This window comes from Elephas maximus, chromosome 10, assembly GCF_024166365.1.
Source record: "Elephas maximus indicus isolate mEleMax1 chromosome 10, mEleMax1 primary haplotype, whole genome shotgun sequence".
NCBI classification, from domain to species: domain Eukaryota; kingdom Metazoa; phylum Chordata; class Mammalia; order Proboscidea; family Elephantidae; genus Elephas; species Elephas maximus.
The window spans coordinates 31,156,878-31,176,975 of record NC_064828.1 but is presented as its reverse complement, the minus strand read 5'-3'; the positions used below and the strand labels follow the sequence as shown (position 1 = coordinate 31,176,975).

The window sequence follows — 20,098 nt, the reverse complement described above, 5'->3', positions numbered from 1 at the left end:
GGCACCTTGAGCAACAACCTGTGCTGAGATAGGGACTAATGGTATTTCATCAACTGTCATGAACTGTCGTTAAGAGGGTGTTTTAAAACACAACCGCAGAAGGGGAAAAAATTTCTCCATCTGTGTTAAAACTGTCATTTGTTATCCTGCTCAATATCTCTGTTCCAGAGTTTGTGTGAGAAGCTTCTTTCCCTTGGGATTTTTTTGTTGTAAACCAGAAAAATATTTGAGTTTTTAAATCATTCTGATTAGGTTTCAAATCATGGGTCTACCCTTTACCAGTTTTGTTCTTTGGGTAAATTCCTTTCTGAATCTCAGTGTCTTCATTGTCTTAGTCAGGATTCTCTAGAAACATAACCTGTGGTATATATTGCCTTAGTTTTCTAGTACTGCTATAACAGGAATACCACAGGTGGGTGGCTTTAACAAACAGAAATTTATTTTCTCACAGTTTAGGAGGCTAGAAGTCCAAATTCAGGGCAGCAGCTCTAGGAGAAGTCTTCATCACTCTGTTGGCTCTGGGGAAGGTCCTTGTCTCTTTACGGCTTATGTTCCTTTGTTCTTTGGTGATCTTCATGTGCCATGGCATCTATCTTTCCCTGTCTCTGCTTCCTTGTTTAGTCTACTCTTTTACATCTCAAAATAGATTGATTTAAGATACATGTTACATTGATACTGTCTTTTTAACATATCAAAGAAAGCCATTTTCAAATGAGAGTCTCACAACAGGTATAGGGGTTAGGATTTACAACACATATTTTTGGGGTACACAATTCAATGCATAATAGTCCACCCTTTGGCTTCCCAAAATTTATGTCCTTCCCACACACAAAACACCTTTACCCTATCATAAAATCCCAGAAGTCTTAAATCAACTCCAAGTCCAAAATTTCATCTTCTGAAACATCTAAATCAAATATGGGTGAGACTTTCTGCTTATTACACCCTGGGGCAAAATTCCTCTTCATCTGTGAACCTGTGAAATCTAAAAGTTATCTGCTTCCAAATTACAATGGTGGAAAAAACACATTTTTTTAGACAGTTCCATTACAATATGGAGAAATTGGAGGAAAAGAACAACTAACAGGCACCAAGCAAGTCTAAAACCCAGCAGAACAAATTACCTTAGCTCTCGAGTCTTGAAAATCATCTATTCTCTGTGACCATCTAGGCAATGATTCTGCCCTCCAGACTCTGGGTGTTGGCCTTGCTCTTGGGATTCTGGGCTTAGGCCCTTCGGCCCTGGGGGAAGGCCTTACCTTCCAGGCCCACTGCATGGAAACCTCACCCTCTTGGCTTTGGGTGGCCCAGTTCTTCTAGTGCATTTGACTGTCGACTCTACACCCTCAGCTTTGGGTGGTGAACCCATTATCTTGGCCTTTGGGCATGGCAGCCCCACCCCCTCAGCTTTGGGTGACAGTCCCATCCTCTTGGCTCACCTGAATGGTAGCCACACATTCTGGAACCGAGCTGGTGGAGATTTGACTTTTTGAAACATGGGAGGCTGTGACTCCCCGCCTTTGAAATCCAGGAGGCTCCATCCTTTCAGACCTAGGAGGCTGTGGTTTTCCCTTTAAAACCTAGTCAGCCCTGCTTCCAGTGTTCCTTCCAACATTTCTGTTGATCTCCAGGCTGTTCCTGGGATAGTTCTTTACTTTTCTTGGAGGGAAACAGATATAGCTTCTTTGACCTGTTTTCTGACTGTAGAATTCCAAGACATAGACAGCTTTCCTTCCTTTTGACCTGTCTGTTTCCTTCAGTCTAGGCTGATGATTTTTCTGGTGTGATAGCTGGTTAGATCCATTGGTCACAGGCTTAATCTCTTTAACCAAAAATTGAGTCACCGAGTCCTTGGTGAGAGTTTTAGGGCACATGTCCTTAGTTTGTACAGCTCTGATTTCATTCTGCACAGTTCATTTTTTTTAAAAATAATTTTTATTGTGCTTTAAGTGAAAGTTTAGAAATCAAGTCAGTCTCTCACACAAAAACCCATATACACCTTGCTACACACTCCCAATTACCCTCCCCCTAATGAGGCAGCCTGCTCTCTCCCTCCACTCTCTCTTTTCGAGTCCATTTCACCAGCTTCTAACCTCCTCCACTCTCTCATCTCCCCTCCAGACAGGAGATGCCAACATAGCCTCAAGTGTTATCCTGTTGCAAGAAGCTCACTCCTCACCAGCAACCCTCTCCAACCCATTGTCCAGTCCAATCCATGTCTGAAGAGCTGTCTTGTTCCTGTCCTGGGACAAGAGAAGGTCTGGGGGCCATGACCACAGGGGCATTCTAGTCTCAGTCAGACCATTAAGTCTTGTCTTATGAGAATTTGGGATCTGCATCCCACTGCTCTCCTGTTCCCCCAGGGGTGCTCTTTTGTGTTCCCTGTCAGGGCAGTCATTAGTTATAGCAGGGCACCATCTAGTTCTTCTGGTCTCACGATGTTGTAGTAGCTGGTTCATGTGGCCCTTTCTGTCTCTTGGGCTCGTGATTGCCTTGTGTCCTTGGTATTCTTCATTCTCTTTTGACCCAGGTGGGTCAAGACCAATTGATGCATCTTAGATGGCTTCGTGCTAGCATTTCACACCCCAGACGCCACTCTTCAAAGTGGACGCAGAAAGTTTTCTTAATAAATTTTATTATGCCAATTGGCTTAGATGTCCCCTGAAGCCATGGTCCCCAGACCCTTGCCCCTGCAACCTGGCCTTTGAAGCATTCAGTTTATTCAGGAAACTTCTTTGGTTTTGATTTAGTCCTGTTGTGCTGACCTCCCCTGTATTGGGCTACATAGTTCATTTTTAAGTCTATCTCTTTCCTCCTTCTTTCCTCCCACATTTTACTGTAAGCATCAAGGAGAAACCATGCTGTCTTTTAAAGATTTTGCTTAGAAATCTCCTCAGTCAAATACCTGAGTTGATCACTTACAAGTTCTATTTTCCACCAAATATTTGAACATAATTCAGACAAGTTCTTTGCCACTACATGAAAAGCACCATCTTCCTTCCAATGTCCAATCACGTCTTCTTCATTTCCTTTTAAAGCCTCACCAGGAGCACATTTAACATCCACATGTCTAGCAACACTCTGTTGATGATAGAAACTCTCATCACAACTGTCATTTCTTTCTGAGCCCTCATCTGAATTGTCTTTCACATCCTTATTTCTACTAACACTTTCTTCATGGTGATCTAGGATTTACTAAATGACACCTTACAACTCTTCCAGCCTCCACCCACTACTCAATCCCAAAACCACGTCCACATTTTAGGTATTTGTTAGAGTAGCACCACACTCTCCAGTACCGAATTTTGTCTTAGTTATTTAGTGCTGCTATAATAGAAATACCACAAGTGGGTGACTTTAACAAATAGAAATTTATTTTCCCACAGCATAGGAGGCTAGAAGTCTAAATTCAGGGCACTGGCTTTAAGAGAGGGCTTTCTCTCTCTGACAATTCTGTGGGAAGATCCTTGCCCATTTACAGCTTCTGTTCCTTGGCTCATTGGCGATCTTCATGTGACATGGCAGCTATTGTCCCCCATTTCTGCTTACTTGCTTAATCTGATTTTATATCTCAAAAAAGATTGACTTAAAATACAATCTACAATAATACATCCTTATCAGTATAACAAAGAAAACCCATTCCCAAATGGGATTATGGGGCTATAACGACAGGTATATGTATTTTGGGGGACACTTTTCAACCCACAGAAACCCGCTTAGTGGTTAAGTGTTACAGCTGCTAACCAAAAGTCAGCCTTTCGAATCCACCAGGAGATCCATGAAAACTCTGTGGGGCAGCTCTACTCTGTCCTACGGGGTCACTAGGAGTTGGAATCAGCTCAAAGGCAGCTGTTTTGTTCTTTTTCTTATTCAATCTATTGTATATATATACATACATATACACACACACATGGTGGGGGGGAAGACATATTTACTTCAAGGCATTGGCTCACAAGATTCTAGGGAATTGGCAATCCAAGATCCATAGATCAGGCAAAAGGCTGGAGACTTCTCCAGGCTTGTGTCCAAATATCCAAAGGTCAGGCAACAAGAAGAATGAATAATAAGAGTGTTCATCTATTTTTAGTCTGGAGGCAGAATACCCCCAAGAGAAAAATCCTTTTTGCTTTTAAGGTCTTCAACTGTTTGATTGTTATTGTCATGCCGTTCACATACGGAAGATAATCTGTTTTATGTGAGGCCAACTCATTTAATCATATGTCATTACAATCAGGTGTAATTACTTTGGAACAGCAACCAGGTTCAAGTTTTACCAAACAACCCTGAACCATAGGCTAGCCAAGTTGATGCATAAAATTAACCATCACATTTGTCTATAAACTGATAATAATTACCTTGCAACAGTGCTGATTCTTTACTTCTCAATTAATCAGCATGATTTCCTCAGTAAAATCATCCCTTATCCCATAAACTTACTCAAATTTCTTTTTTTTTTTTAGTCTTATAACTCTGTATGCTCTTTATTGATAGCATTAAACTAGTTTGTCATTATACATCAAACCAGGTGATTATTTGATTAATATCTATTACCTGAATTAAACCTTAGATTCTCCTACTTCTTCTTCCCAGTGAAGGCTTTTTGGCCCCGCAACTGCCATCCTCACACTGGGGGTTTCCTTTGTAACCTTACCTCAAATGTGAAAAAACAAGACTTCCCCTATTTTAATTAACACTGCCTAGGTAGGCTGGATTTTGAAAAAGAACTTGACAAAAAGATGATTGCTAAATAAAAAAAATATTCACAGTATTAAAAGAGTCAATAGAATTGTTTTCAGATTGTATAATTTTTTTCTTCAGAAGGAACTAAGCAAATATAAATCTAAGACAATAAGTAAAGCTGTAAGAGTAATATAATGTTCTACCAGCCCTATGTCTTAGGCTGGCTTCTCTAGAAAAGAAAAACCAGTGAAGTGTCTATATATATGTATATATACATAGGGACAGAGAGAGGAAGAGAGATTTATATTAAGGGAACGGCTCAGGAGCTTGTAGGGGCTAGAAAGTCCCAAGTCTGTGGGTCGGGCCAGAAGCTTCTCCTGATTCACGTAGCTGCAGGGGCAAGATCTGCAGGTCAGACAACAGGCCTCTGACTTTTAGGCATCAAAGGCTAACAAATCCCAAAATCAGCAGGTAAGTTGCTAGCTCAAGTTCCAAGAACCAGAGGTCATAAGAACAGGAGTCAGCTGCAGGATCCAGAGTCAGCAAAAGCGCGTGAGCCTTCCCAGAAAACCCACCTAAATTGGATGCAGGCCACACTCCAAGGAAACTCCCTTTCAACTGATTGCCTACTCACAGCACATCCCATCACAAAGGTGATCACATTATACCAGGTATCATCATGGAAGTGATTACGTCATTACAAGAATAACAAACTATATCAGAACTGCCAAACCACTGAGATTCATGGCCCAGCCAAGTTGGCTTACAACGTTACCCATCACACCCTACATCCTCTTATCTGAACATAAACTTTCTTCTGTTTCTTGAGAGTTCCATGTCATACCCAAATTCTGTTTCCACACTGTGGGGGTAGAGAAAAGGTATTAAATTGCTACTGAGCCTATTTTCTCTGGGAACTATGACATCTCCAACCAGGGCCAACCCTCCTGAAAACTGGACCCAGTCCCAGGGAACTGAAATGACACTATGATATCTAAAGTAAGACAGGGAACAGAGGGCCCCCCACATCTGCAAACAAAGTACAGGAGATGGGCCCGGGCACAGGAACAAAGCCATTCCCCAGAACAATGGGGCAGGGTGTCAGAAAATAGCCCACAAGCTTCTTCAAAGTTGTCTTTCAGAAGCATCTGTAGGGACATGTGCAGAACATCCACCTGTGACCTGTGACCTCTGACCACTGTGTGACCTTCTACGGGGCAGTGAGGGGCTGCAGCAGTAGCCAGGAGACTGGGAAGGTACAACACCCCAGAATAAGTCCTGCTACAAATCCCAGATGCCTCCGGGGACACGATTCATCTTGGAAAGCTGCTGCATGGGCACCGTAGTTAATATATGTCCGCCTATGTCTGTGATTTTCCAACTACTGATTCTTCTTCTTTTTTCCAACTTTCGCATTCCAATCACCAGTAATTATCAATGCATCTTGACTGCATGTTCGACCAATTTCAGACTGCAGCAGCTGATAAAAATCTTCTATTTCTTCATCTTTGGCCCTAGTGGTTGGTGCGTAAATTTGAATAATAGTCATATTAACTGGTCTTCCCCGAAGGCGTATGGATATTATCCTATCACTGACAGCATTGTACTTCAGGATAGGTCTTCGAACCTTCTTTTTGATGATGATTGCAACACTATTCCTCTTCGAGTTGTCATACCCAGCATAGTAGACTCTATGATTGTCCAATTCAAAATGGCCAATATCAGTCCCTTTCAGCCCATTGATGCCTAGGATATTGATGTTTATGTGTTCTATTTCATTTTTGACAATAATCAATTTCCCTCGATTCGTACTTTGTACATTCCAGGTTCCGATTATTAATGGATGTTTGCAGCTGTTTCTTGTCATTTTGAGTTGTGCCACATCAGCAAATGAAGGTCCCGAAAGCTTTACTCCATCCACATTATTAAGGTCAACTCTACTTTGAGGAGGCAGCTCTTCCCCAGTCATCCTTTGAGTGTCTTCCATACTGGGGGGCTCATCTTCGAGCACTATATGAGACAATGTCGCGCTACTATTCATAAGGTTTTCACTGGCTAATGCTTTTCAGAGGTACAATGCTGAGTCCTTCTTCCTAATCTGTCTTAGTCTGGAAGCTCAGCTGAAACCTGTCCTCCATAGGTGACCCTGCTGGTGTCTGAATACCGGTGGCATAGCTTCCAGCATCACAGAACAAACAAGCCCACACAGCACCACAAACTGACAGATGCCTGGAAAATATGACCTTGGTGATAAAACAATACCGAGATCGAATGATAGAATTTTGCAAGAGCAACGACTTCTTCGTTGCAAACACCTTCTTTCACCAACATAAACAGCGACTATACACATGGACCTCACCAGGTGGAACTCACAGAAATCAAATGGACTACATCTGTGGAAAGAGACGATGGAAAAGCTCAATATCATCAGTCAGAATAAGGCCAGGAGATGACTGTGGGACAGACCATCAATTGCTCATATTCAAGTTCAAGCTGAAACTGAAGTAAATCAGAGCAAGTCCACAAGAGCCAAAATATGACCTTGAGTATATCCCACATGAATTTAGAGACCATCTCAAGAACAGATTTGTCGCATTGAACACTAGTGACCGAAGACCAGAAGAGTTGTGGAATGACATCAAAGACATCATCCATGAAGAAAGCAAGAGGTCACTGAATAGACAGGAAAGAAAGAAAAGACCGAGATGGATGTCAGAAGAGATTCTGAAACTTGCTCACGAATGTCGAGCAGCTAAAGCAATAGGAAGAATTGATGAAGTAAAAGAACTGAAGATTTCAAAGGGCATCTCGAGAAGACAAAGTAAAGTATTATAATAATATGTGCAAAGAGCTGGAGATGGAAAACCAAAAGGGAAGAACACGCTCGGCATTTCTCAAGCTGAAAGAACTGAAGAAAAAATTCAAGCCTAGAATTGCAATAGTGAAGAATTCCACAGGGAAAGTATTTAACGCTGCAGGAAGCATCAAAAGAAGATGGAAGGAATACACAGAGTCATTATACCAAAAGAATGAGTTGATATTCAACCATTTCAAGAGGTGGCATATGATCAGGAACCGATAGTACCAAAGGAAGAAGTCCAAGCTGCTCTGAAGGCATTGGTGAAAAACAAGGCTCCAGGAATTGATGGAATATCAATGGAGATGTTTCAACAAACAGACACAGCACTGAAGGTGCTCACTCATCTATGCCGAGAAATATGGAAGACACCTTCCTGGCCAATTGACTGGAAGAGATCCATATTTATACCTATTTCCAAGAAAAGTGATCCAACTGAATGTGGAAATTACAGAACAATATCATTAATATCACATGCAAGGAAAATTTTGTGAAGATCATTCAAAATCTGCTGCAACAGTATATCAACAGGGAACTGCCAGAAATTCAGACCAATATCAGAAGAGGACGTGGAATCAGGGATATCATTGCTCATGTCAGATGAATCCTGGCTGAAAACAGAGAATACCAGAAGGATGTTTACCTGTGTTTTATTGACTATGCAAAGGCGTTCGACTGTGTGGATCATAACAAACTACGGATAACATTGCAAAGAATGGGAATTCCAGAACACTTAATTGTGCTCATGAGGAACCTTTACATAGATCAAGAGGCAGTTGTTTGAACAGAACAAGGGGATGCTGATTGGTTTAAAGTTAGGAAAGGTGTGCATCAGGGTTGTATTATTTCACCATACCTATTTAGTCTCTATGCTGAACAAATAATATGAGAAGCTGGACTATATGAAGAATAACGGGGCATCAGGATTGGAGGAAGACTCATTAACAGCCTGCGTTATGCAGATGACACAACCTTGCTTGCTGAAAGTGAAGAGGACTTGAAGCACTTACTAATGAAGATCAGAGACCACAGTCTTCAGTATGGACTGCCCCTCAACATAAAGAAAACAAAAATCCTCACAACTGGACCAATGAGCAACATCATAACAAACAGAGAAAAGATGGAAGTTGTCAAGGATTTCATTTTACTTGGATCCACAATCAACAGCCGTGGAATCAGCAGTCAAGAAATCAAAGGTGCGTTGCATTGGGTAAATCTGCTGCAAAAGACCTCTTCAAAGTGTTGAAGAGCAAAGATGTCACCCTGAAGACTAAGGTGTGCCTGACCCAAGTCATGGTATTTTCGATCACATCATATGCATGTGAAAGCTGGACAATGAATAAGGAAGACCGAAGAAGAGTTGATGCCTTTGAATTGTGGTGTTGGTGAGGAATATTGAATATACCATGGACTGCCAAAAGAACGAACAAATCTGTCTCGGAGGAAGTACAGCCAGAATGCTCCTTAGAGGCAACGATGGCGAGACCGCGTCTTACATACTTTGGACATGTTGTCAGGAGGCATCAGTCCCTGGAGAAGGACATCATGCTTGGTAGAGTACAGGGTCAGCAGAAAAGAGGAAGACCCTCAACAAGGTGGATTGACACAGTGGCTGCAACAACGAGCTCAAGCATAACAAGGAGTGTAAGGATGGCTCAGGACCCGGCAGTGTTTCGTTCTGTTGTGCATAGGGTCGCTGTGAGTCAGAACCTACTGGAGGGTACCTAACAACAACAACAACGTGTCCGTGAATTAACATGAATCTTTTCCCACCAAGAACTTTTCAAAGCCCAGACTAGTCTTTTGTTCTGTGAGCTGGGGGTAAGCTTTGCTTTAGGCCCTCCTCCTCTCCCCTTACAAGCCTCTTCAATAAAGCTTTGCTGGTGTGGAAAATTCTGCTTGCCTTACCTGCTCACTCTTCACCAGTGAGAGTCAAGATCCTTATTCCAGTAATAAAAGCTCCCCAGGAATGCCAGTTGCCTTATATGTCTTAGTTTGCTTGTGTTGATATAACACAAATACCACAGGTAGATGGCTTTAAAGAAAAATATCTTTTCTCACAGCTGTGGAGCCTAAAAGTTCAAATCAGAGTCTGAGCTGTGTTGATTCCTTCCTTGTAGGTGGTCTTGGGTCTTCTCTGGTTCTGTGACTTGCAGACAATCCTTACATGGCTTCTGTCTCTCCCCGCCTCTGTGTGTATGAATTTCTGTGTCTAATCTGCTCTTTTTATAACATCAAATTAACCACAGTTCAATCTATAACAGACGGCATTGAAGCACTGGCGTTTTCTCAAAACTCCTGTCAAAGAAAAATTGCACCGCCAATGTTAAAACAGTCAAGGACGACTTTATTCAAAAGGATTATTGTACAGGGAGAAAAGAACTAAGGAAAGGGAGAGAAGTAGCACTACAGTATGATGTGGGGAGAAAAACCAACTCCTACTCAGCTGGTGACAGCCAAGGCAGCCAGGAGCTGCTCCCCTGCTCCTCCTGTCTATCAGCAAACAAAACCTTAGGTGATGGCAGTGGGTGTGGCTCAGCTGGGAGCTGTTCAGGCCAAGCAGAATTTGCCCCTTCCTGTCCATTGTCCTCAAAGTGCTGGGTATGGTTCAAGCCAGTCCCAGGTTACTAGCCTAAATGCCAAAGAAAAAAATGCAATTGTCTTATGGTGTGCACACTGTGGTAACCTATGTGTCCACGTTTGTATGTACTTCCTTGTGAGAGAAGGTACAACAGGTTCTGCCTCCTTTTGCTCCTGGAGCTTGATCTGAGGTATGCACCGCCTTGCTCCTTGCCTATGCACTTTTGATGCTCTTCCTCCTCACAGTCTGTGTGTCTTTGTTGATGGGGGAGTCACACAGAGCAGGACCAGCTTTGGGTAACACTGGGAAAAAGAACTTGGACGTTTTGAAAAGAAAGTTAAGGGGGATCAGTTAGTGGAATGAGTCAGTGATTTACTAAGATTATAATTAGGACCATTTTGTTTGGAATGCTTTCTTTTCTTATGATAAGACTGTGTGAATCATGGGAGACTCAGGGCAAGGAGTGGGTGGGGATAGGCATCAAGCCCTGGATGGTGAAGACTGAGGGAGAGAGGAAGGTTGGGAAGATAACAAAGGAAAAGCTTATTCTAAAGTTTTGTTATACAAAAGAGATCTTAAATCTTTCTAGGTCAGTTGGTTATTGTAAACCATTCTCTGCACCAAAAGGGTTGTGGAGAGTGGGGGAGGCTCAAACAATTGTTGCTCTCCAAGATTCTAGGCCTCCAGTAAAATTTCACTTTGCCATTCCCATGTAAATCTACTATGAATCTACAGGTGAGCACCCCTGGAACATTTTCTGAATCCATTTCTAAGCTTTGACTACTTTTGAATCATCTATAATGATGCCAGATGATTTAAGCTGATCTAGGGATTTTTTTTTTTAGGGATATATCTAAAGAACTTCGGACTTAGTGGATCATCTTGGCTTTTTCCACAATAGATAATTGCATGCAGAACAGGAAAAGAGAGCTGGGGGAGTTCCCACCTCAGTCTATTCCACTTCTAAGGATTTGGGCATAAAGGATGGTCCAAAAGTTATGCCCATCCTTGCTTCCTCCCTGATCAGAGACAAAAAATGACTCAAATTGTTTGGGGGGCGTTGGTGTGGGAAGGTGGAGAAGGATTAGATATTGTTGCTGCAATCCTTGCCAAAAGATGGCACTAATATTTGCATTTTTGTTTTTAACCTTCTATTTTGACAAAATACTTACAATTCTTAAGGTCATAACAAACAAATGAGATAGAATGCACACCTCAGAATGTATCTAGCTAATTTTAAGTAATATTTCATATTTCTTGCTATTTCTGACTGTACAAAAATTTCTATAGCCCAGATTCAGCAGATTTCTTCAGCCCACGAGGCCCCTTGAGTGTCCAAATACAGTCGTTTGGGCAACTGACTAACAGAAGTACAGTCATTTATTAGGTTGCCTTCTCCAAGAGTTTCTGGAAATTTCCAGGTACTACATAAATGGTACATAAATCTATTCTGGAGGCCAATGTATGTTATCTGAAGATCCCCTTCCCTGAGGCTTCTGCTACTTTCCTACACTGGTTCAAACCAAAAGCTATCACAGACCCCTCCCTTCACTTCCCCACAGACTTTACTTCAAGACTTTGACTCTATAAAATGTAAACTCAAGACAGTTTAACGCTGAATAGTATTGAGATCCTCTGGGTGAGTTTGAACCACCAACCTTTCGGTTATTCCTGAGTGTTGAATCGTTGCACCACCAGGGTTCCCTTGGTGCTACTTATGCCTTCTATTTAAAATAATACCTGATTAAATATAGAAAGAAACAGAAAAGATCTGGGATCCCTTGCTTGCCAGTGGTAGAATCTGTGTGAAAATTTTCATCAGATCCCTATGAGGGATCAGTGCCACCTCCATACAAAGACAGTGGTTTCAAGGGAAATGTGTAAATCTGTGAGCAGAGATGAGGGAACGGAGGACTTTCTTGCTCCAAAGTCCCAGAAGAGGCAGGGGCGAGGAAGTGATAGAGACCCCAGGGAGCTAATAAATTCAAAGTTTGTCTAAGTACCTAGGACCAAAATAGTTCCTCTTTGAATATTGGCAAATGCAGCCCTAGATAAGAAAATAGCAGCAAGAAAAGATTTCAGACACACTGTCACTCAACAGAATGCAGCAGAAAGAGGTTTTATTGCTGTAAATACAGTGCAACAAAGCTTGCAAAGTCCCAAAGTTAAAAATCTGGAGGACTGGACCCTTCTTTGCCCTCTTTCCCATTGCCTTCCTTTAAAACACACAGAGACCCAAAACAGAAAGAAATTATTTCTCTTGGTCCCAACGTTGGTTTAGTATCCTAGGCACTCTAATTCTTCCATTACCTTTCTTCTTCTTCTGTGGGAAAAAGGGAAAGCGAGAGAAGAACACAAAAAGCAGAAGAGATTGTAAGAGAACCTGTGCCAAGAGAGAGGAAAAGTGATAAGGAAAAGTTAAATGACCCCATCTAAGTGCACAGGATAGGGAGGACCTCCTGCCTGAGGGGTATTACAGGCAACAATGAAAAACTTGTATGCTGCAGCACTGTTGTAGTTGCAATTAGAATACCTTCCTGCAGTGAGACCGCACACGGTCATGTTAACAGGGTTTGGGCTCTGGTGGCAGTTGGTGGATCTATTCCTGCAAGTGATGTTTGCCAAGTTACAGACAGCAGCCACATTGTGGAAGGAATCATGCAGAAAGGTATTTAGACCCTTACAATGGTAGGTATAATTGTTGACATCTCTCATTGCCCGATTGCATGGTAGAGGACTTGGCCGTAAATGCTGGATTTGAAACCATTGAGCCCCGGTCAAATTCGGAGGCACAGCAAAAAGCGGATGCATTGGCCCCCATAATCCCAGCAGCAATAGGAGGTGAGGAAAGTGTCCCAGAAGATCTAGCGCCATCTTTTCTGTGTAGAGAGAGGGAAGTAATATTTATAGTAGAAGGAATAAGAGCAAACGCTTAATTGTAACCACTCAGATTTTGGCGTGCCTTTAAGATTTTATGGCTATTTTTTTTTTTTTAAGCCATCTTCTTTCTCACTTGAGTCTCACAATCCTGTGAAGAACCTGAAGCCCAGTGAGGAGGAATAGGGCATAAACAGACACTTTCTCTCATTGGCAGGCTCCCTTTTTCTCTTTGTCCTGTATTCACATATTCAGTGGCCCCTGTGCCAAAACCCTGGTCCCTTCCCTCTTCACCTTCTGAGGTGTTCACATTTCATCTATTTGACCTTGAGTGCCCACCTTGCCTTTCTCCCCCCAACTTGGAGCCTTCTCCGCTCACCAGGTCTTGGTGTGGGGGCTCCTACTGAGGATGGAGGCAGTCCTTAGTCTCAGGCTCAGAGGACTTTGTGTGTCTTTCTTCTCTGCGACCTGTCAGAGCTGCCCAAATGGGGCAGAGGAAGAAGGGTTTTAACCTTTAGGAAAGAGAAACCCAGGGCTTGGCAGAGGAACTTCTTGTGCAAAAGAGCATAGAAAAGGCTTTCAGAGTTTCAATACTGCTTTCTTAAGTGGTATCAACATTACTGTAACATCAGAAGAATAAGCCCATTTTAAGAAACCGTGTGACCCAAAAATCACAATTTTGAGGAAAAAATGATTTCCTGATGTCATTTGAGTGCACTCTTCATAATATGAGGCTTCAGTTTTTTAAACCTCTATGATTTCAGTTCCTTAGGAGAAAATATACCATGTAACTCTTATGTAATAACTACCACCTCTTTGGCAATGTTGGGAGTTCAACAACAGACTTGAACGAGTTATTCATTTATGCATACATTTATTGGGTCTGGTACTGGCCTACTCAGATTTAGGCATTCAAGATCTAATGAGACAGGTAAGTAGACAATTACAATGTACACGAATAAATATAGATAGAAGGTAGAGTCATGATAGAGGAAATCCCAGGTGAGGAGGTAGAGGGGAATGCTTATCAGAGGGCACACAACATGTGAACTGAGTTTTGAGGAATCAGAAGCTAGCTAGGTGAAGAGGGTCATAAGTACACTCTAAAAAGAAGAGACTATAAGTGAAAAGACCAAGAAACATGAAGAAGAAGAGCAAATTTAAGGTATGTGACTCTTGAACCTATTCCTAACTTTCCATTAGTACTGCTTATCCTTGTATTTAGAAACTCATCACCTCATGAGGGGGCCCTGGTAGGTCAGTGGTTAGGTGCTTGGCTGCTAACAAAAAGGTCAGCAGTTCTAATCCCCACCCACTCTATGGAAACCCTATGGGGTAGTTTTATTCTGTCCTATAGAGTCGCTATGAGTTGGAATCAACTCGACGACAACCATTTTTTTTTTTTTATTATTACTGGAGGTACCTCATGAGAGCTCACGTAAAAGTCTCCTATGTGGGCTCCCTAACTCCAGCCTTTTTGCTTCCAATCCATTTTACATATTACTTCAAGACTAGTCTTCCCTGAGCATAAATATGAACATGGGACAAAGTGGAGACTTTATCCAAGGTATCAGGTAGAAGCATTGTCTTGGGAACTAGGGCATCTTTCCCAAATAGTTTTAATGGCTCCAATTATATACAGGATAAAAGCTGATGGTTCTTAGCCTGGCCAGATATAGTAGGTCAGTCCTTCCTCTCTGCAGTTCCACAACTTGATACTACCTCCAGTCCACTACAACAAAAAAACATTATCAAGTTTACCATGCACCTATGTTGGGATCCTCAACCCTGGCCTCACATCAGAAATTGCCTATGGAACTTTGAAAATGTCAGGATGCCTCCCAGACCTACTGAATCAGAATCTTGGGGAGTGAGGTCTTTGTATGTCTCTGTTTAATAAGCTCAACACGTGATTCTGTAGTTGAGAACCATTGTTCTTGGCTGACACTGACTCTCACTAGACACCTTAGTTTCCAAGGGTGGGCTTCTACCTGATACTTGGGATAAAGTCTCCACTTTGTCCTGATTCAGGTAGGTGGATTCCTGCTTTGCTTCCCTAAGTTAGGAGTAGGGCAGATGGAGGAGGGCATGAACAAGGGAGCCTATCTCTCATCTCTCTCTTAAATTATCCCCAACTTAGAATCTCCTGAGTAGGGAATGGACTCTGTTGGTTGACTTGGTCCTTGTTCTAGCACTACAGCACTGAAGCAAGTTAAGGGCATCTGGGATGTGTGTCTTACAGGGCATCTGTTCAGACACACTGCTTCCCCTCCAAACCCTGTTAAGAGATTAGGCCTAAGTCCTACTTTTTGATCTACACCTTTTCCTAGACCTTTCTATGACGGCACTGGGTTATATGTTTGATGACTGCCTATCATAACGACCTTTTCAGGGCTGCTGATCTTCTCTGTGTCCAGCAGCTGGCCAGTGAGTGGCCAGAACATTGACTCAGAGGCTGGCACTATGTGATGAACTACAAGTTTCTTTGTGAGTTTTAGTTTCTGCAGAGCTGAAGCACTGATACTCCAAAGGGCCCCACTGGTCACTTTAGGTATATGATATCCTTGTGTGTGTGTGTGTGTGTGTGTGTGTGTGTGTTTGTACGTGTGCTTTAGGTGAAAGTTTATAGCTCAAGGTAATTTCTCATACAAAAATTTATACACATACTGTTATGTGACACTAGTTGCAATCTCCAGGTTTCTCTCCCTTTCTACTCTGGGATTCCTGTGTCACCCAACCAGTTCCTCTCCCTTCATGCCTTCTCATCCTGCCTCCGGACCGGAGCTGCCCATTTGTTCTCGTGTATCTGCTTGAACTAAGAAGCACATTCTTTACGAGTATTATTTTATGTTTTATAATCCTGCCTAATCTTTGTCTGAAGAGTGGGCTTCGGGAATGGTTTTAGTTCTGGGTTGACAGAGCATCCATCTTCTAGGGTTCTTACAGTCTCAGCCAGACCACCAAGTCTGGTCTTTTTATGTAAATTTGAGTTCTGCTCCACACTTTTTTCCTGCTCAGTCAGGGACTCTCTGTTGTGTTCCCTGTCGGGGCAGTCACTGGTGGTAGCTGGGCAGCAGATTGTTCTTTTGGTGTCAGGCCGATGGAGTCTCTGGTTTCTGTGACCCTTTTATCTCTTGGGCTAAGATTTTGCTTGTGTCTTTGGTGTTCTTCATTCTCCTTTGCTCCAAGTGGGTTGGGACCAATTCATGCCTCTTAGATGGCCACTCGCCACCTTTTAAGACCCCAGATTTTAATGACCAAAGTGGGATGCAGAACATTTTCTTCATAAACTTTGTAATGCCAATTGACGTATATATCCATTTTCGGAAGGGAAGGATTATCCAAGACTTGTAAATGGGGAAAAGTAATTACCAGGTGTCCTTTCATTTGGAGTGCTGGGAGTTGTCTAGCAGACCACTGGGGATTAACAGACTCTGTAGAGGTTTTATTTTTTTTGTAGAGGTATGCATCCTTTTTTTTTTTTAAAATTGCAGTAAATGTATACGTAACAAAACATTTGTCGTTTCAACATTCTTTACGTGTACAATTCAGTGACATTAATGATGCTTACCATGTTCTTCAACCATTACCATTATCTGTTTCCAAATGTTTTCATCACCCTTAACAAAAGCTCAGTATCTCCTAAGCGATAAGTCCTCCTTTCCCCTTCCTCCTGCTCACCCCTGGAAACCATTAATAAACTTAAGTCTCTTTACAAAAAAAAAAACCCCAAATCCATTGCAGTTGAGTCAGTTCCAACTCATAGTGACCCTAGAGGATAGAGCAGAACTGCCCCATAGGGTTTTCAAGGAGCTGCTGGTAGATTCAAACTGCCCACCTTCTGGTTAGCAGCCATAGCTCTTAACTACTGTGCCACCAGAGCTCTGAGTCTCTATACACTTGTCTATTCTAGGTATTTCATAGACGTGGGATCATACTGTATTTGCCCCTTTCTGACTGAATTATTTCACTCAGCATAATGTTTTAAAGGTTTATCCATGTTGTAATATGTATCAGGGTTTCATGTATGTCTATGGCTAATATTCCATTGTCATGGTGAACAGGCTTAGTGGAGCTTCCAGGAGATGGAGTAGGAAGAAAGGCCTGGTGATCTACTTCCGAAAATTATTCAGTGAAAACCCTATGACTCACAACTGTCTGATGAGCAACTGATTATGGGGATGGCACAGGACCAGGCAGGGTTCATTCCATTATGCATGGGGTTGCCATGATTTGGGGACAACTTGACAGCAACTGGTTAAAGAAGTTTGATGTTTCATATAGGATAGGGACCTAGTGTGGATAGCAGATCTCAAAAATTGGATGGTGTCATTTTTTGGCATGATCACACTGCTGATCCTGAGAATCAAAAATCCTGCAAATATATTAGGGCATGTTGGTTGCAAGCAACACAAGCTAGTTTGAGTTAAGGAGAAAAAATTTTAGTGGTAGTGGAAGTGGGAGAGATTGCTGTAGGAAAAAATAAAGACGAATAATCAGTTTCTCGAAATAGGTGAAAGTCAAGAAGCTTGGGCACTTGAGCTGAAGAGCAGGACCTCATGGGCATGAATCAGCTTGAACTGTTATTGTTGGGTTTGTTGCTTGTTTTATTGTTTATCCTTGCATCACTGCTTGGGATTCAGACTCCCAGGAGAAAGTCTAGTTAGCTCCTCTTAGGTTTCTTGACCACCGCTTGGCTCAGTAGACCAGACGGAGAACCTTGACGGCAGACCCCCCAATACTGCACACAAAAGAGGAAAGAAAGATGGTTCCTCAAGTGAAACAAATAGGTATCTGACTAAGTGGAAGTGGATTCTGGGAAGGTCGAGGCAAAGTATGGATTGTTTTTGAAGTACGTACAACCTCCTATGCTGTTTTGAGCCATCTGCTAACCCTTAAAAACAACTGTTAAAAAGTTTTCAAAATGAATATTTGTACAAACCTACATTTTGAAGCCATATTTTCCAAGTGAGAAAAACAACCAGTATTCCCTACATGTAAATCGATAATTGATGGAAAATTACTGGTTTCTCATCAATCTCTCGTGAGTTTGGTTGGTTATAGATGACTTCTGGTTATCCCCAGGTGCTCTAAGAAATCTCAAAGCTGAGGATCTGCCCTTGGAATATGATGGCCCAACCTAGGCTCACTGGCCAGAGTTCTATAAAGATGTGCCACCACCTAAATGAAAGTGTTAATATTTTAGTCCTGTTTGTAATTATTTCAAGGCTAGCATCATTCAACATTGCAGGAGGCTGAAGAACACAAGGAATTTCAATGGTTAACATTTTCCCGCCCCCTACCTGCCCTAGGCAAAATTATAAGAAGCAAGTGTTTCTCTTAACTCTCTACTCTCTTGATCCTTCTCTCTGCCTGTTGTTATGGGTTAATTTTTGTCCCTAAAAAGATATGTTCAAGTCCTAAGCCCTGGTACCTGTGAATGTAACCTTACTTGGAAATAGTCCTTGCAGAGGCAATTAGCTAACATGCAATCGTAGTAGAGTAGGGCGAGCCTCAATCCAATATGCCTGGTGTCCTTATAAAAAGGAGAGAGGAGGAGTGACACACAGGGAGGACAGCCATGTGAAAGCAGAAGACAGGAGCCAAGGAATGCCTGGGACCACTAGAAGCTAAAGAGGCAAGAAAGGATTCTTCCTCTAGAGCCTCTAGAGAGATCAAGTCCTTGCAGGCACCTTGCTTTCAGACTTCTAGCCTCCAACACTGTGAAAGAATACATTTCTGCTGTTTTCAAGAACCCAGTTTGTGGTACTTTGTTATGGTAACCCAAGGAAAGGAATCCAACCACTTACCAAACAAAATTCTCCAGCTCTCTACCTACTTGCCTTCAGGGCCTTTCCTTCTATTTAGTTCCTCTTCCCTCCAACAATATTAACAACTTGAAGCCCCATTCTTGAGGAGTGTTGAATTGTAAAGTACTCCCACCCTACGTTGTTGCCGTCCCAAGTGAAAATAGACGTTACCAGATGAATTCATTTGTGTTCTTGTCTTCTACTTTTTGTTTTCACCCCCAGGAAACATAATGCCTTAAATCATCTAAAATGCATGTAGCTACTTAGAGAGGTTTTAATGAAACAGTTCAGTAGGGAGCTCTGCCCTTCTGTGGCTGATGGAAAAAGGGCTCTTTTTGACTCTGGAAGTTTATAGCTTCTTCACAGAATAACAGCCTACTGTTTTTGATATTAGAAATTCCTACCCTCTTAAACCAGAGAGAACAGATGATGGGTGGACACTTGTCATGTTTGATTTTTCAAAAGCCGAGAATAAAGTATCAAGCCAAAGGATGGGAAAAGAAGAAAACCAATTCTGAATAAGCACCTACTATGAAACAGGAACTAAGTAAGCTACATATTGCTCACTCAGTCAGCTCTGCCCGCTCCCACCCTCAATCTAAATGGAACTCAGCATGTCCCCACAACCGAAGCCTAGCAGAATACCTGGTCACAAGTTGCGCCCAGCTTAGCACATAAACATTCACACACTCATTATAAACATAAAACATATCACACGCAGTAGCACACGCATATAACACACCTTAAAGCTACACAGAGCACAAATCACATCCAAGCAAAATCTATATCACACCCATAGCACCTATACCGATAGCACAACACATACTGTGCACATATCACATACAAATGTCACACATATTGGGATAATAAAGTTTTTTACAAGGAAGGGAAAAATATGTGACTTGGGTGGGCATAAGTAGAATCATTATTAAAAAAGTCCTGGGCTAGTCAAGAAGCGTTGCCATATGAGTTGAATGTTGAAAAAAATGTAGGACTAAATCAGGCCAATGAGGACAGAAGGGTATTTCAGGCAGAGAAACCGCTTAGGGAAATTTATGGTGTAAAGAACAGTGTGATGCATAACTCTAAGTAGTTTGAAAATGTTGGTATGTAAATCACAAAGTGGAGAGTGGCAAGGGCTACTGGTGTAGGCAGGGCCCACCACTTGGGCACAGATCCATTTACTAAAACCCAGGGAGGTGGGTAGACTTTCTAGGTATCAATAAATTCTAGCACTCACATGTCCTCTATGCTATCGACATACCCTTTCATGCTACAATGGAATTCAACGTG

General features: G+C 42.1%; 2 protein-coding genes across 9 annotated transcripts in view; one reads left to right on the top strand and one right to left on the bottom strand.

Moving 5' to 3' along the window:
* The window catches only part of LOC126084010 (ribonuclease pancreatic-like), a 159,058-nt gene that overhangs the window by 17,585 nt on the left and 121,375 nt on the right, over positions 1-20,098 (top strand). The window lies entirely within an intron of this gene.
* The window catches only part of LOC126084014 (ribonuclease K6-like), a 152,685-nt gene continuing 145,123 nt past the window's right edge, over positions 12,537-20,098 (bottom strand). For 3 of the 4 annotated variants that reach the window (XM_049898153.1, XM_049898154.1, XM_049898152.1), the window contains exons 2-3: positions 13,375-13,472; positions 12,537-12,997 (exon numbers count right to left, since the gene is read on the bottom strand). In XM_049898153.1, the coding sequence (XP_049754110.1) occupies positions 12,537-12,992 (456 nt within the window). In that variant the 5' untranslated portion in view covers positions 12,993-12,997; positions 13,375-13,472. Of the gene's footprint in view, positions 12,998-13,374; positions 13,473-13,670; positions 13,741-20,098 lie in introns of those variants that run through there. The other variant, XM_049898151.1, reaches the window with a different exon arrangement.